This window comes from Poecilia formosa, unplaced genomic scaffold (genome assembly GCF_000485575.1).
Source record: "Poecilia formosa unplaced genomic scaffold, Poecilia_formosa-5.1.2 Scaffold13, whole genome shotgun sequence".
In the NCBI taxonomy this organism is placed as follows: Eukaryota; Metazoa; Chordata; class Actinopteri; order Cyprinodontiformes; family Poeciliidae; genus Poecilia; species Poecilia formosa.
Genome location: NW_006799952.1, coordinates 952664 through 970155, shown reverse-complemented (window position 1 = coordinate 970155; position 17492 = coordinate 952664). Strand labels below are relative to the sequence as shown.

The 17492-nt window shown below is 41.2% G+C and overlaps 1 protein-coding gene across 3 annotated transcripts in view; it reads right to left on the bottom strand.

Moving 5' to 3' along the window:
- The window catches only part of furinb (furin (paired basic amino acid cleaving enzyme) b), a 125805-nt gene that overhangs the window by 3596 nt on the left and 104717 nt on the right, over nt 1-17492 (bottom strand). For all 3 annotated transcript variants that reach the window (XM_016668041.1, XM_007545496.2, XM_016668040.1), the window contains 7 exons: nt 16016-16228; nt 13000-13100; nt 10279-10382; nt 6512-6629; nt 5209-5388; nt 4868-4995; nt 4108-4236 (listed from right to left, as the gene is read on the bottom strand). In XM_016668041.1, coding sequence (XP_016523527.1) covers nt 4108-4236; nt 4868-4995; nt 5209-5388; nt 6512-6629; nt 10279-10382; nt 13000-13100; nt 16016-16228 — 973 coding nt within the window. The remainder of the gene's footprint in view (nt 1-4107; nt 4237-4867; nt 4996-5208; nt 5389-6511; nt 6630-10278; nt 10383-12999; nt 13101-16015; nt 16229-17492) is intronic.

Below are 17492 nucleotides of genomic sequence, written 5' to 3'. Positions count from 1 at the left end.
AGAAAATCTAAAACTTTGCCTTATCTAATCTTAAAATCTTGTTTTGTTTTTGCAAGTTAAAGGGAAAAAAAAACTACTCATAATTGTTAAAAGACTTAAGCTACTAACGCTACAACTTTTCGTTTAATATATCTTCCTAATCGGCTGAAGGTCATTTAAAGATCTTCATTTAAAACTGGATGAATTTTTTTTTTCTCATTTCATTCCAGCCCTTGAACCTGACCATGCAGTTTGTTCCCAGCAGCCTGTCACAAACAAAACCAAATATGCTCCCATTTCTTAAGCTGAAACTGTAAATAAAAAAGATACAAAATTAAAAAAAATTTAAATACACTGTATAGTAAAATCCGGCACCTAAAATATGTCTGGACCAAAGAGATATTAGCTGAAAACCAGGGATCTGCAATAGTGACAATATTTGATGTATTTACTGTGATAAAAACAAACAAACAAACAAACAAACAAAAAAAACTATCAAACAATAACAAAAAATAATTATGTTGCATCTTAGGGAAATGGTTAGGGTTAGTCTATCAACCTATTAGAGCCTCAAACAAATACAGCTTTAGAGATAAAATCTGGTATCAGATTGGCAAGAGTAATAACATTATGTTGTGTAAATGAGCTGCTTCACAATAATCATACGCAATATTTTCTAAATCTAAACTGCATTTACAGATTTTTCAGAAGGAAAATGAATTAAACAGCAATGGCACATAAACAACAATCAGTAATATTTTTTTAAGAAACATTGAAACAGGAATAGACCAGTTGATGTCTATGAAGTTAACGCATTCTTGACAGACAGTTATGATATTTAAGAGTCACCTCTCATGTGTCAGACTGTGATACTATGTTGTTTTTTTGTGCAAAATAAACAAATAAATAAATAAAAAGAGGAGATAAAACTGTCCCCAGTCAAGCTTTCTTTGTATAACATAACTGCCATGTTAACACTGGTGCACCAGGGTGTGTTTTAATGCCTCAACGAGCTGCAGTGTTCATTACATAAGCTCCAGTAATCACAATGCCAAAGAGGAGATTCTTACAATCCATTTAGCAGAAACGTTCTAAAAGGATTTCTGAGAATGTTCCTGAAAACCTCCTTCATCATACTGGTTTTACCTTGAAACACAAATATTTCCCCCCCCGTCGCCTACACAGTCTGTTAGGATGTCAATATGTCTTCTAAAGGCCACAGCCAGCCGCTGACGTAAGAGTAACTGTGCTTTCTGAATATCACATCCTTTTCAAGTATGTCCATTGAAAAGCACAACAATAAGTACTTGGAAACATATAGTGCGCTCCGAATGATCTGGCCTGAACAAAACATCCAAGAAGTAGAGTGGGTACATTGCATAAATGAATGAGAAGTTTAAGTATAATCAGCTAAGAACAATTTCAACACGTCAGTGGAATCAGCTCGTCAATCTGTTTCCAAACCTTCTCTTGTAAAGTTAATTTCTCCACTTTTAATTAAAGTTAAATTCCGTCTGAAGAAGCTGAGCCTTATTTAAACCGAATGGACAACATGATGAATGATTTAATACCCTCAAGCCTCCATCAGATGTAATCTTTTAGTGAGATTGAGAACAGAAACGTCATCTATTCAAAACATCTGGCTTAAAAAGATGATCTTCAAACGGCTGACCAAGACGAGGATGTTTTTTTTTTTTTCCCCTGCTGCAGCGATGGTCATCAGGAACCTTCATCTAATGTGTTTGTTGCTCTTAGCTGATCAATTTTACTGTGATCTCATGTGTTTGATGATCGTTGCTTTAATAAATTAAACTTCTGAGGTCATTATTTTATTTTTTATTTTTTGTCGGTAAAATAAAAGAATCACTGCATGAAATACAAATGAGAGAAAAAATAGAATCATATTTTACACTCTAACATAATGAAAACACTGAAAGGTAGACTGCTCCCTCTAGGTCAGAGGTCAGGTAGAGCCTGAAGCGGAGAAGCCTCGTTTGCAGTAATAGGGAAGCTGCTCTGGTCTGTTGTGGTCAGCAACAGGCTTCCTGCAAGTTCTTCATTTTCCAGGCTCAATTTTATATTTTTCCCCGTAGTTTCTAAAATATTCCGGACATCGGAGCACAAACCCAGTTGGGGTTCAAGTCTCTGGACGTTCCACGAATCACGAGGCAACACGATGTTGAAGTTAAAGCTATGATTAAACAGTGTGAAGAGGCCGTTTCTCAACTTGATGTCATTTTGACTAAGATAGATTAGATCTTCTGGCTGCAGGCCCTGAACTCTCCCGAGGGATGGCTGAGCGTCCCTCCTGGACCTGTTATTCTTGTGACCCAATTTCAGATAAGGTGAAATCAGTGGATGGATGCAATATATCAGTAACACAGCTTCTGGGCTTTCTTAGCTTTCTCTGGGTTTAAACCCTTAAATAGCAACAGTTGATTGTCCTCCATCCCTAAATGAGAACATTTATAAGAAGAATCCGGTGTAGTAGATCAGAATTGAAGTTTATTTCGCCTAAATTAAAAAAGAAGAAGCGTAAAACAAGATTAGAGAAAACTTTATTTGTCTTCACACAGTGCTGGGAGATGCTATTTTATTAATCATCTCAAGGCTTTTACTCCTTTAGCAGCGCCTAGATATTTTTCAAGTTTTCCAGAAATCTCCCCAAGTGTAGTTATCTTCTTGCGCTGACAGAAAATTTCTCTTTTCTGTCTCTTCCTCTCATATATTTAGCTTCATTTCTGGCAGTTCTGGATTTCATGTCTGGGAAGTCATTAGGAAACTGGGGGTGTGTGAATGAAAGGATTAGCAGTGAGAGCAGATTTAATCTGGATGATTAAGGAGAGAGAGTCTGACGGATCAAAGGGGGAAAAAAAAAAACAAACAAAAAAACATTTCTGACCTTGTGCGTCTCTGTTGAGATTGTCGGAAGCTCTTGCATTATTGTGGTTTTATTTTCACCTGCTGTTCCCACTATGCCCAACACGCTTGTATGACATATGGCAACGTGCTAATTTATGGTGCACAAATAAACAGATGCACGAGGGGGCCTGTGAACGCCTCATCTGCATTCACAACATTTGCGTTGCAGACGCCACGACGCCAAACACACGCAGACCCGAGGCCTGTTTCATAACAGGCATTTGAAACAATGCATTACTCTGGTACTGCATTGTTTGAAACCCAGACAATGCAGTACCAGAGAAATGTCTTTACATCCCTTAAACGTTTCCATGTTATGTCATGTTAAAACCATGAACTTCAAAGTGGTAAAAAAAAAAAGATTAGTGATGTTGTATTCACACCATGTTTTTGTTGTTTCTATGGGAGTTTACATATGTACATCCTGAATTTTGTTTGCTGTTCATTATTGAAGAACATTTATAGCATAAGTTTAAGCTCAGAGTGTGAATGTGAATTTTCAAGACTTGCCATATGTTCTGTCTTAGATTTCACTCTGGACTTTGGTCATATTTTGAGGGCAATGAGTAAAATTAATATTAAACGTTTCTGCCTCCTGCAGCGCCGTCTACGTTGCGGCAAACTTAAATCGTAGCTTCTTATAATTTCTTCTTGCCAGATTTATGAAGGGCAGCGCTCAAAGTTGTCCTGTCAACATACTCTTCCACCCGATCCATCTTTTCTGCTTACTCTTCTACTTGCCTGTCAGTTTCAGTTGAGGCTAACATCTCGACAGGTTTTCAGTTTTGCAGCACTGCTTTTGTTACATTAGATGTTCAAAGCCCATATTTCTTGTCCTCCCTCGGACCTCATGAAGCCGTCTGTTCACTGATGTTTTCAGCTGGACTTACAGTGAGAGTAAATTACATCGAGGCGGGCACTGTTTACTACCTACATGACTTCTGAAGGCAACTTATTTCTCTGGAATGCATTAAGTGGTATCAGAAAAAAGAAAAAAGGGAGAGAATACATGTGGATACTTTCAGACTTTGAAAGCTACCATACGCTATTTTCCTTCCACTTCGCAGTTATGGTCCACAGTGTATTGCTCCATCACAAAAGCCCGATAAATTATCTTCAAGTTCACTTTGTAGAGTAAAAAATGCATGGACATTTTTGAAACGTGTTCTTTGATCCAGTTTAAATTGTGCGTGTCAGTGTTCTCACCAATACAGATCTGCTGGGCATCAAAGGTCTTGCAGCTGTTGTTGGAAGGTCGAGGGAAGTCGGGCGACGAGGGGTTAACAACGCTGGGTCCCGTGCCCCACAGGGTGAGGGTGAACTGACTCAACACGCCTGTGAGAGGGAAACAAAGAAGTGAGAGTGCAAAAGGAGATGGAGGTAAATATCAAGTTAGCCGCTCTCAGTGGGGGAACAGAGTGAACCGGCTGAGAAGAGGATGTGGGGGCGGAAGGAGAGGAAGCAAGTGATGCGAGCGGGGCCAAACACAACTCAGGAGGAGGATCGACACCAGCAGAGGAAGAGAAAGTACTCCCATTTCATTTCTTCTGCAGCTCTGAGTAAACAGTACCACAGGATAAACATAGAGATGTTAACTCTCCTCAACCATAAGCTGGATTCTGAGCTCAAAAAAAAAAAAAGGAAAAAGAAAAAGCAGCAGCCCCCAATGTTTGAAATGAAAACCTTGTTCAGAGGTTTTGATCAAAAAGCTGTAAGATGTTTTCTTGTAACGGCCGTCAACTTTTAATCTGGATGTGCTTCTGAGAGGCTCTCCTCTGGGCAGCAGAAAGAAAAAATTAATTACACACCCTGTCATTAGATGAGGAATAAAAGAGGAACTGAAAAGGCCTTTTTAATGAAGCATGAAAACATGCAGCGAGATTGGAGTTGGCGAGGGGGCAGCTGATGCTGACATTGCTGTGGTTTTGAAGTAATGTATACAGATTAATGATAATGAGCGATTTACCATAGTCACGTCCATTAGATGCAACGTTTTCTATCTCTAGGGTCCACTCTCCCTGCGGGTTCTCATCCCACGAGTGGGTGGTCATAAAGGCCCAGTCGTTGAACCCCTCCGAAGAATAGTCATTGGGCCTTAATAGACAACAAGAGAAAACTTATTTTCTGTTTTATTTATTTATTTATTTATTTATTTGTGTGTGTGTGTGTGTGTGTGTGTGTGTGTGTGTGGTGTGTGTGTGTGTGTGTGTGTGGGAATCGCTGAATACACCCCGGTACTGAGTCTGTCTAAAAGAGAAGGGTTTACGTCATGAAGGGGCATCAGAAGAGCCGCGTTTAACTGTGTACCTTGGGAACAGCAGGGTGGAACGTGTTCCCAGTGGGCTGATGAGATGAATGGCCAATTTTCCTCGCTGGTTATGGGAAAGAGTGAGGCGAGCCTGAGCGTGCTCCAGAGATCGGATGTACTCCGGTCGCCCCCAGCAGGCATCGACGCTCTTGCTGAACACCAGCTTGCTCCCAATGTCCCTGCAGGGTTGACGAGAGGAGTGGAGAGTGTTTAATGTTGTGTGTCTGCGGAAAACGGACACAGGCAATCACACTGTGCTAAGAATCTAAACGTCTTCAACGACCTCAGGGCAGATGCTGGGAGGGATGAGGAGCCAGCCAATGGATTTAATAAAACTAAAACCCTCTGCTGTTCACACACACACATCTTCCTCCCACAGGAAGCCAAAACCTGTTTTGTTCCACCACTTCTAGCAGTTCTAAAACTTTGAAAATAAGAAAAAAAAAAACGAATCTTGTGAATCTTGTATGCTGTTACATAACTTTTATCCATGTGCTAATATTTATCCTACTTCTGGGATCTGTTTTAAACACGCAAGACTTGGCAACTTCATGTTCATGTTAGTTTTAAAACAGTTTTACTGTAAGTTTTCAGGCTTTGTTTTTAAACAGGGATTGTGTTAAGCTTCACTTGCAAACTCAAATATGTTTGAAAAGTAAATTTGTTTACATTCATATTAGGTAGATTTAATACACAGACAGATGCATGCAAAGAGATTATTTCTGTTAATTTAGCTGATTATGGATTACAGTTGATGAAAAAACAAAATTTAGTCTAATAAAAAGTTGGAATTAAATGCACTGGGTCAGGTCAGTTATTCAGGTAACACAGCTTTCAAAACAGGTGTAGGTACTTTGTACTTTAGGTAGAATGGGTAGGTGCCAAGTTTTGCTGAAAAGTGAAATCAGCATCTTCAGAAAGTTTGTCGGCAGATCGAAACACAAAGTTGTCAAATACGTTTAGCAGACAACTAAGTTAAACAAATCAGCTATGTGTGCATGTAATCATTAAATAGATAATCACAAACAGTTAGCAGGACTTTGTGTACTATATTTTTATTACTTATGAAGTAAACCAAGAACTGATTAGCCCCGCCCTTACCCTATACTATTCCTAACCAGTAAACGCCTAACCCTAAACCTAACCGCACCTCACCCAAATACAGCACCTTTTTTTGTGGGTCCTCAGAATGTAGTATTTGTTGGAAAAAATAGACCTTACAACATGAAATGCTTAAATACACACACACACACACACACACACACACACTCACACACACACAGTTTGAATCACTGTTCTAACCTTGGTTCTGTAAGCATCGTCAGAACGCATTGGTGCTGTGGTCCCACTGTCGTCCAGTTCTGTGCCAAACTCACCATAGAGCCTGCATCTAGCAAGCCGTAGCCATACGAATGACTCACTGAGGAGAAAAGAGAATAGATGGACAACAATGACATTGAGATAACGATATAGAGGCCACAGCTTCAGAACATCTTTTCAGAAACACAATTTTGAGCCTTAATTCAGAGGACTTTCTGAAATCCCTAAAATGCCCCACCGATCTTTAACAGCACTATCCAGCTACTTTCCCCTTTCTGCAGTCACCAATAACACAAGTATGTTTTTTTGGCCCTTTTAACAAATGCAAAAGATCTTTAGGGAGACACAAGAACATTTCCTTTTCATCGGAGCTGCCTGAATGGTGTGTCTGTCTGATTGACAAGACGCTGGCAGGAGAATAACAGCCAAAGTAAACAAACATATCCCCTTCCTCACAAAGCATGGACAGACAGTTTTATGTGCTGGAGCCGAGCATTAAAGATACTACTGAGGGTGACATAAGAAGCTGGCTTTTGTTGTGTGAAAGCCTTTTTAGTGCCTCTTTCCACAAATGTCCACAACATTTTCCTACTGGTAAACATGGTGTGTACGTCCCTGAACATTTTGAAAGGAGCAGAGTTGATGGGAAAAGCCACAGTGGTCATGGAAAGTACATCCTCGTTTAACTTTAAAGGTGAGCTGTTGTGCTTCCTTGAACAGGTTAGGATAGGTCTATGGGCTGTATGAAACATGTTCATAACATTCTTTGGGCTTTGTAGTGGTTGCTAGGCTACGGGTAGGGCTTTGATGGGGTTGCTAGGTGAGGGGCAGTGGCTGCTGATTTGTGACGTTACATTCCAAAGGTTTTTGAAATAGATAATTTTCCAGACACCAAAAATTTTTAACTTATTGCCAAAAACAGATTGATTTATTTATTTTTTTTTGTAAGTGCTTGGGCTATATTTTTAAAAGCAGTGGAGACCAAAACAAAAGTACAAAATCGTGCAAAATGTGAAATACATAATACATCCTCTTTAATATTCTCCAGACATAAAGAGGATCTAGTCTGGTTTGGTACAACTTTGCTGCCTTTGTAGGAAATAAGAGGAAAAGTAGCAGCCAGGCGTTGTTAATTAAAACACTTGATTATTGACCACCGGTAGGTACGATCTTATCTATAAAAGCAGGATCATTTGCATTTTGCTGGTCTGGTGGGTGAGGGCAAATACAGTCTCAAGGGAGAAAGACGTCAGCAGTATGCAAAGAGAATTGCTGCTGCTGAATGATTCTTGTTGCAATGGCCTTTGGACACTCGAGATCAAAGTTGGGACATAATCTACACCAAATAGAGCACATCAGCACAAACACTTCAGAGGGTTTGTATCAGAGGGGGCTGATCTGAAATGGGGGCCTCAGTCCTGTTGGGGCGGGATGTTAAAGGAGCTCTACACACTGAAGAAGGTGCTACAAGTGATACAATTACAGGATGTTTTTAACATTCCACCAGAGGCTTTTCCATTCACATTTTATCTTTGTTTAATGCAATATTATACGGGTTGCATGTGTTTTGCAACTAACATAATTTAATTTGATTGTGGCCAGATGACTTTATTTATGTCTGGCAAATGAATTCATGCGACATTTTGTCATGCCAGCCTAAATAAAAAGAAGTGTAACTAAACTATCTTTAAATGTAAGCTAATTAGTAAACAGTTAACCTGCGTCCACCTTTAAACTTTATTTATTAAAATGTATTCAATACATCAAAATGTGTTCTGATGAGGGTGGTTTGTCAGATTAAAAGTTATTTTTGAAAATAACCTTTTATGTAGTATTGAACATGCTTTTCTTCAAGCTCACATTGTTGTGTTAAATTTTTTATTGGTCTGATGTAATGTAATTTTAAGTGTTGAGTTTTCATTAACTGCAAGTGGGAAAACAAACTAACAGATATAAAGGTGTGAAAACATCAGTTTATGTTTTCCCTTAGTGAATTTAAGTTGTGAGATAAATGAACAAACAGCAACATGAAGACAGGTCATGATGTTCAGGCATAAAGTTGTCAGGAACTTTAAAGCAAGGTTAAGTTGAGGTACACTGTCACAAGGATCCCAGGATCTAGGTCGACACCGTGGCGAAACCCTGCTCCCTGTACACACGGTTTACCACTGCCTCAGCCTGTGCAACTGTTCTGCGAAAATGGATCCCGCTCCTCCCCGATCCTGGCTTGGTGGAATTGTTGGAAGACGCCGAGTGGGACCGTGATGCAACCCAGGCAGAGATGATGGGCGATCCAGTTCCACCTAAGCGTCCCTGCCGCCCAGGCCTGCCGCTGTTGTGGCGTCCTCACCTCCCGAGTTTCCTGTGGCTCTGCCTCCCTGTGGCTCTGCCTCCTGAGCTTCCTGTGGCTCTGCCTTCCTGTGGCTCCATCCGAGCTTCCCTATGCTCCGTCCGAGCCTCCACGTCTCTGCTTCCTGCGGCGGCGACCGCCTGACCCGCCTCCTCGACTCCTGGTTCTTCGTTCACCCTGGTTGGGTAGTTTTTTGTTTGGACTGAGTTTTTGTTTTCTGGACTCTTGCCCCCCGTCCAGTGCCCCTCCACCCACCCTTGTTGTGTTTGGACTGTTTTATTTTGGGCATCTGGTAGCTGCCCTTGAGGGGGATGGGGGTACTGTGACTATCTGTGTTTCTGTGTATTCATTTCTTGGTTTTTTCTGTGTCCTTGTTCCCCCGTGAGTCTCTGTGAGGTCCTGTCCTCCCTGTTGATTGATCCCAGCTGTGTCTAGTTTTCCTGATTACCCTCCCTGTGTATTTAAACCCACCTGATGTCTTTGTCTCTTGTCGGGTCCTTGTCGCACGTCTATGCTCTCCAGTTGAACTGCGAAGTCCTGGTTAGTGTTAGCTCTCGTTTTCAGTCTTCTGTGTTTCAGTTGCTACCGGTAATTAGCTGTGTGCTATGCTCTCTGCCGTGCCGCCTGTATTGGACTGTTTGAGCTTTCATCATTAAATTCATCATTTTCTTCACAACCTGGGTCTCAGCGTTCAATCTCACCACCTCTCAACCACCACTTCATGACAGAAATGATCCTGAAAACACAGCAAGAGCTGCAATGGAATAAGTAACTAGATTAAAACATATTGTGTTGAAATGACCCACTGCAAGTCCAGACCTAAATTTAATTCAGAGTCTTTGGCAACACTTTTCTTAAAACATATTGTATTATTAAAGTTGATTGTAGTGATTAAAAAATTCAAAACCAAACTGAAGAAGGATAAATACATTTTAAGAGCATCCTAAAACTTTAGACTGTATAGAGGGAATGTTTTTGTGCTACAGGAAGCAGGCATACATTTTATAAATGCGTTTTATAGGCACCTTGTGTTTCCCATGGACACTGCAGCATGCGAGGATTTGCAGATTGAAATGAAAAATCTGTGATTTTTAGAATCCTGGCTCTACCTCCGGAGCCACAGCTGCTAGTGGTTTGTGAAATATTGGAAAAAAAACAAAAAAAAAAACATCTGCAATTTAATCTCAGATGGGCTATAATGACTGTAATGCTTTGGCTCTGCAGAGAGGGAAAGACTGTTATTGCCAAACAAGTAATAACATTTTTGAGAGACTTAATAGATTTTTCTTTGAACAAAAACGACATATATACACATGCAGCAGAGAGGGATAAACATAATCCCCAATTGTAAGATATCATCTGTGCTTTATTTGGACGACTGAAAATAATCAGTACATACCAATGCGTCCCACTCCATTGGTCTTCCAGTCTCCGGCGATAAGGTGCCCGGGTAACGACGTCCTCACCACCAGGTGCTGCATGTCCCTCCAGGTCAGGTTCATGCTGAAACACCGAAAGCACGAGAGCAATTTAACCGCATTGACTTTCTGCCATGTAACAGATGAAGGTAATAATTTCGACATTATGCGCGTCATGAGTAAAGTCGGGTTTTGCTGACCTCAACAGCACAATAATGTAGCAGAGGAAATGTGAGGAGCTGAGGGACATGGAAAAGGTCAGGGGACAGCAGACACGACTGAAATGTAATCAATCCCGGCATATGCAGCGAGGACAAATGGGCATCTTTGAAAATAACACCCTGAGACACGAAGGAGACTGGGAGGTTTATTCCAAAGCATCATAACTAAGCAGCTACAGCGTTTTTCTAAACTAACTAAACACCCCTTGAACTTTTTCACATTTCACCATATAATAACCACATGTTTCATTGTATTTTACAGGGATTTTCTGTGACATGTCAACACCAAGTAGAGCATAATTGTGAAGTGGAAAAAAAAAAAAATATTGGTTTAGTTCTTTGAGCTGAAAACCCTGTACGCTTTCATTTTTACGTCCTAATTACGGCACTACCTTGAGTTGGTCTGTCACACACAGTCCCATTAAATTACGTTAAGAGTGTGAGGTTGTGACATAAAAATGTGAAAAGGTTCGTGGGGGTAATGATATCACGGCACTCTAACCGATACCATAAAATACCAGAGTTAAAATGGTACTGTGTAACGTATTATGCTGAGAGGTCAAAGAACATGATAAACAGTAGCTGTAAAACCAAGGAGAATGAGGTTTGGGACTCAGGGCCAAGGTCACCTTCCACAAAGTACTGGCTTTCATAAAAGCAAGACTTTTTTTTCTTTCTCTCATTTAGATATAATAAAGAGACATTCATTAGAGCAGCCTCAGAAGAACCAATGAAGAAAAGCTCTCCAGCAGGTTGGAATAACAAAACGATGAATCACAGCGCTTAGTAAGCTCAGCACCACAGCTGACTGAAATAGAAGCAGAACTTCGCCGAGGCGCATCTCCTCCTCCCTGGATCCACATCAGCATCCTTCCCTCACATCCTCTCATGAGTTATTAATGTACAAGATCCCCGCAGATCCACTCAATGTGACATCAACCAAGAGCAGGGAGAGGGACGATAATAAAATTATAAAACAAGAGAAAGCCAAAAAACGTTCCGCCCATTGAACGATTCCATCTGCAGCAGTTCCAGTGTGGGCCCAGTCTGATAAAGCAGCTATGCTGTTATTACTGCAGCCTGTCAGGGAAGGGGTGCCTGCTGGGATGCACCAAATACTGCCTGATGACTGGTAGTCAACGTGGTGAAAACCCGAGTTCTGTCAGTTACTGGCCATTTCTCATGATATATCACAGCTGACAGCGCCGAGATAAGCCAGGGAGGCTGAGGAGGCTTACCTGTGCTGTAACGCTGCGCTGGATTGGATTCGACACCTGTCATCGCTAACGCAGACATGAGGGGAATTATGCAAAGTGGAGAGCAGCTGAGTGATAAGACAGACTCAAGACACGCAAGATACAAGTGCAGATAATGCGGATGACGGAGAACACGTTAGATGGCTCAGGGAAGCTCGGGACACCTGCAGTCCTGCGTGAGCGATAATGAGAGAGATTCCCGGGGATACGACTCTTCACAAGCAGCCCTACAGGTATTTGAAAGTCTGTGCGGGCTGCAGCTGCTGATTTATCTCACTAATTAAGTGATTATCAAAAGCTTAATTTGCTGTGGAAAGAATTTCTGCTGGGAGTCAGTCCAGCGTTGACTCCCGGAGGTGTCTGTGAAGTCGCAGCTGTGAGCGCACGGCTCCGGTGGAGACAGGGTGGAGAATGGAGGTAAAGATAAAACCAACAACATTCCTGCACTTTAAAAGTCGAGCGCGCTCAAAGATGATTCACAAAGCTGGCTTGACGTTGTTTCCGTTTTCATTAGTCTGGTTCTTCTGAAAATTCCTTAAAGGTTTCTTTAAATTCTGTATGTTAGCATACACTCGGATCACTGTAGGGAAAACCCAGATGAAGATGATGTCATGGCTTCGAGATGGTGACCTGATTTCGATTAATTGGAGGCACACCTGTGAACGTAAATTAAAGTATTGGGGGATGGGGGGAATGGTGACCTTCACGAGTGGTTCATCCTTGAACCACTTCGAGGATGAATGCAGTGGTTACACACAAGCATAAATATCTTGGTGGATGTTCAGCCATCATGTTGGTCAGCTTGATCAGTTCTGTGTCACAGAGATGAAAGAGTTTTGGGGGAACATATGCATGTGTCAACCCCAGAACAATTGCAAAAGGCCTTTTGAAGATGTTTAAAACATGTTAATTGTTACAAAAAGTCTCTTGTTTCTCCTTATTTTGCAATAAGATAATTTGTAAATTGTGTGTACAATTTTAAGCCTGCATGGACTAAAGAAATAAAAGTTATGCCACAACTTCTTATTTTTAAAAATCGAAGTTTAATGCTGTACATTAATTTGCCACTCTAAAGAGACCAGTTCAAATACATTATTAAAACCCCAAAGTTAAAATGCCATTTATGTCCCTGATGACTGCATGCAGACATCTGACAGATACTGTATGTTAAATTTAAAACAAAACAGTGGCACTGCTGTAAAAGTCATCTGTCATTCCAACTCACTTTGCCTCCAGAGCCAGAGCGATGATCCCAGCAGCTAGTGGAGCCGAGGCAGACGTCCCCGTGTGAGAGTCGGTGCATTTCTGCCTCAGGTCTGTGGTCACCTTAGAGAGAATAAGAACAGAGGGAAGTGCACATAAATACAGAAGGAGAGAGACAGAGCTAATGTGACACTTCACCATGAATTCACGGCGCGGAAAGCTGAGTGTTAGACAGGGGAGGGACAGAGATAATATGAGTTTTCCCTGCAGCTATCTAAGATGGAAGAAAAATGAGAGGGAGGAGGAGAGAATGAGTCGGTAGGTTCAGTCTCAGGTTTATGGACGCCTGCCAAAGGGGTCACAGGCGGGACAGCGAATGTCAGCCAAGTCGGCCCCAGCCAGGTCTGTTGCTGGTGAGACGAAGGGGCTTAGTGCTCCACGCACGCCTCTGATCTTCCTGTCTGTCAGTACCAGGAAGCTAACGATGCCTGTCTGGGTCACAGTGAGGACACACTGGTAATGACAAAGAGGCCGGAAGCAAAGACCGGCAGTGAAGGTCGGAGATGGAGGATCTGCTTGCAACTTTTGTCCTGACAGCTTGTGGCACTAATGACCATTATCAGCTGAAGACATCTCCGTGTCAGAGGTGTAAACAAAACCGGTCAGGGGTCTGAACAGGACAACTGTTCCACTTGGAGCTGGACCAAACAGCCATTTCATAAACAATCTGACAACTGAAAAAATGTTTTCTCATTAAATGTATTCATTTAGTACAAGGTGAAGTATTTTTTATAAGACTTGGCAGAGGTTTTCTTTTATTATTATTTTTGTTTTATGATAGTAGAAAGTGGTTAGAAGGGACACAGGGGATAAATAAAGCTTGTTTTTGTGCAATAAAAAAAATATCAATCATGTCGCTATAAAAGCTGACAAGATAAATAAAATTTAACTCATGAAACGAGGAAAAAAAACTATTAGTCATGTGGCCAAACATTTTAGGGATATGCAGTCTGCAGTCAAGTTTTTCTAGCATGATTAGCCTGTATTTATCAACTCTGTTCAGCTTCAGTGACTCTTCTAAACATAAAAGGATTCTCACAGAATGACGCTGCCACTACCATGTCTCATGTTTGGGGGATGGTGTGCTCAGAGTGACAGTTTTAGTTTTCTGCAACACAAGTTGCAAGTGTACAGCCTGTAGGCAAAACAAACAAACTCAAACAAAATAAATCAGCTGTAGTTTCTTTTGGCCAGAGCATCTTCTCCTTTAGTGAAAACTTCATGGATTTCACATATGAGAATGATATGTAAAAAAAACAAAACATGTACCGCATAAAAAAATGCATGTGGTACGCACAAGTTTTCACTTGTAATTTGGACGATAAACTGAAGAGTCCTATGAAACGCTTAAAGCATAGGAATTTTTTTTTTATAACCTAGCGAAGCATTAAGCTAATCCACAACTTCATCCCTACACTGCTGTGTGTGCTCTTGGTTTTATTATGCTGTTTGCTCACTAATGATCTCAACCAAAGCTCCAAGGCCTTCATACAACATCCGTATTTATGTTGAGATTAAATTAAAAACAGGTGGACTTAAATTACTTGTCTCCATGAGGCATTTTGATTTTATTTACTGATATTTGAGTAAAGTAAAGGACAAACACAGACTCCTCAGATTCTTGCATGAAAACTGTTTTGGAAACCACATAAATCGCCCTTCCACTTCACACCGTGCAAATACTTGGTGGTGGTCGGTAAGGTGCCATTTTCATATGATACTGGCATTTACAACTGATTTTGATGCAACAAACAAGCCTGAAGTAAAATTGTGAAGAGTGAGAGTTTTTTTTGTGTGTGACCGGTTTATCTTTGCAGTGTCTGTACAGCTGAAACAGCCTCAGTTTCAGGGTCTGTATATTGACTAAATATTTTCAGCCTCTACAGGCACACATGGCCATAAAAGCTCTGTGATTCTGACTAATTTAATTATGCAAACAAAAGCCAGGGGACTTCCTTAAAATAACATCATTACGATGATTATGATTAAGCTTTTCTTTTTTTTTTTTAACACAATGTCATTAAGATTTTTTTTTTAAGCATCTATGTGGTAATTTGGGGTGTCGTGGTTGTGCAATAATCATCACACTTAATAGCGAAAGTGTTTCTCTTTGTTCAGCTTTGCCCAAGCATGTGCCCTCTATGTTGTTCAGCTTTCAACCCCGATCCCAAGGCATGAATGTTAAGGCTAATTGGACAACCGAAACTGCCTTACAGTGTGAGAGAGGGTGCATGGTTCTGTCCTCGTGTCTTTGTGAGAAAGGAAACTATCAGTGGTTTTCTGACTTACTAGAAGAAGGTGTAATTTAAATTTTGTTCCCTCTTCATATGAAATAACAGGTCACTAAATCCCAACCACAAGTGATCCGAAGGTCATGCTGGACCGCCATGAGAGCCCCCATTGCAACTGCGGCAATCACACCTACGTGTCACTGGGATCGTAAATACCAGTGTTAGACAAAGAGACGTGGCATGAAATAACTTTCAGAACAAACACCAGCAGCCTCACAGTTGCAAAAATCAAGTCGGTGCTGCTTCACCTCTTGAAAACAAGTTTAATTTCACCTGTTTTGATGAAGTGCATTTGTTTGCCTGCAGCGGCCCTTTGGTGTATTTTGGAAAAAAAAAAAGGGGGAAGATTCATAGCTGTTTCATGTTATTCTGATCCCTGGAGGCAAGCCTTTCATCAGCTGGAAAGCAGCTTGAAAGAAGCGTGTGACATTTTCAGGGTTTGTCCGCTCTCCTCGTTGGATGTTGCGCATCAGACGCTCTGATTTCTGAGAGCTTGATGCTTATTTACAACATGACAGACAAAGGCTTAATGTGAAAATACGCTTCAAAAAACTTCAATTTATGATGCGTCTCTGTCAGTGTTTGGTGAGCAGACAGTTTTTGTTTGTTTTTGTTTTTTTTTTAGACTGGCAACACAAGAGCTAATGCGTAGACGATTTTAAGGAGCAGATGTGTGCTTGCACTCACTATCTGTTTCTCCCCTGGATTCCCAGAGCTAAAGGTCGTAGCCAGGGTGGAGGAGCAGGGTTCACTGTACCACGGCACGTTGCCCGACTCTGTGGTGCTGCTGATGGACAGCGTGTAAATGCTGTTGGTGTAGCCGTCACAGTTGCAGCTGTCCTGTTCGCGGCCACCGTTGCCTGAAGCCCAGACGAAGATGGAGCCCAGTCCACCGCGTCCCTGTGGCAGAAAAACACAAAAGAAAACCATAATATAACGTAGCTGAAACCCAGCAAACAGAAAGAAACTAACAAGGGCTCGCTGAGGTGTGGAAAGCTGCCTTTGACAAAGACGTGTGGCTCACTGCCTAAACGGGCGTGCCATATCTGAGCTTTCTTTAAAACGCTGGAGGTGCAGAACCATGTCAAAAATATCAGGAAACACAGCGATTGTAATTGCGACACGAGCTCAAGCTGATTGTGACTGCGAATGTATGACAGCATAATTTTTACCGAAGCATTGTGCAGTTTTAAGATACACGTACAGTAAAGCCCAAACTCCTCTGGCAGATTTCAAAATAATCAGTGAAAATCATGAAAATTACATAAATGAAACAGTTGTTAGGTATATATTTGTTAATCAGCGTTTTGCTTGTTTCCACTGGTATTCTGATAATTTGGACAATTTCTTTGTTGATGAGCTCAAATTATGTGAGGTTGGAAGACCTGCTTACCATCACCCTAATGTTTAACTCTCTCCACAGATTCTCCGTCAGATTCAAGTTTGGATTCTGCCTGGGACGCTTCGAAATGACCCGAAGAAATAGGTTAGAAAAACCAAGTGATTACGTAAAACCTAAATCTGCCAGTGGAATGAATATTTTTGTGCTTTTCCATATCTATAGTTTTCATCGGCAGGCTCGGAGATGGTAATGATGTATCAAAAAGAAATTTGATTTTCAAGCATTTTTTGTAGCAGTACCACGATTAAATGGGTTTATTTGTTCCAAGACATACACCGCCTTGCTTCATGTACTCGTCTCCACCGGATTAATTTAAGCTCTGTGACAGGGTTGATTTACTTGTTATGAAACACAAATGACATTGAACTGCAGACAGTTGTGTGTCTCTATTTTATTCATTTCGTCTCCAGTTGGCTTTCCTTGCTTATCTCGAAGGCAGAAGTATGCCTGCTCACCTCTTTCACTGCTGACCTTTTGCACCTCAAAATATTGCTGATTGTTACCGGAGACCAGTTGTTGCTGGGTGTCCCTGAGGCACGAATGGAGACGAAAACACTGCGTATCGGGGCACCAGATGTCAGGGCCGCACAGCTCGGAAACAGCCTTAGGGCTGGAGAGTGACCTCAGTGTTCCTTTGCTGAAGTTAATGCTTATTTTCCAAAAGATTTTGATTAGTTCAACAATATTTGCTGTCAGATTTGATTCTAAATATATATCCGACTAAATAGTACAGTATATACCCGTGTGGCTACAAAATTATAT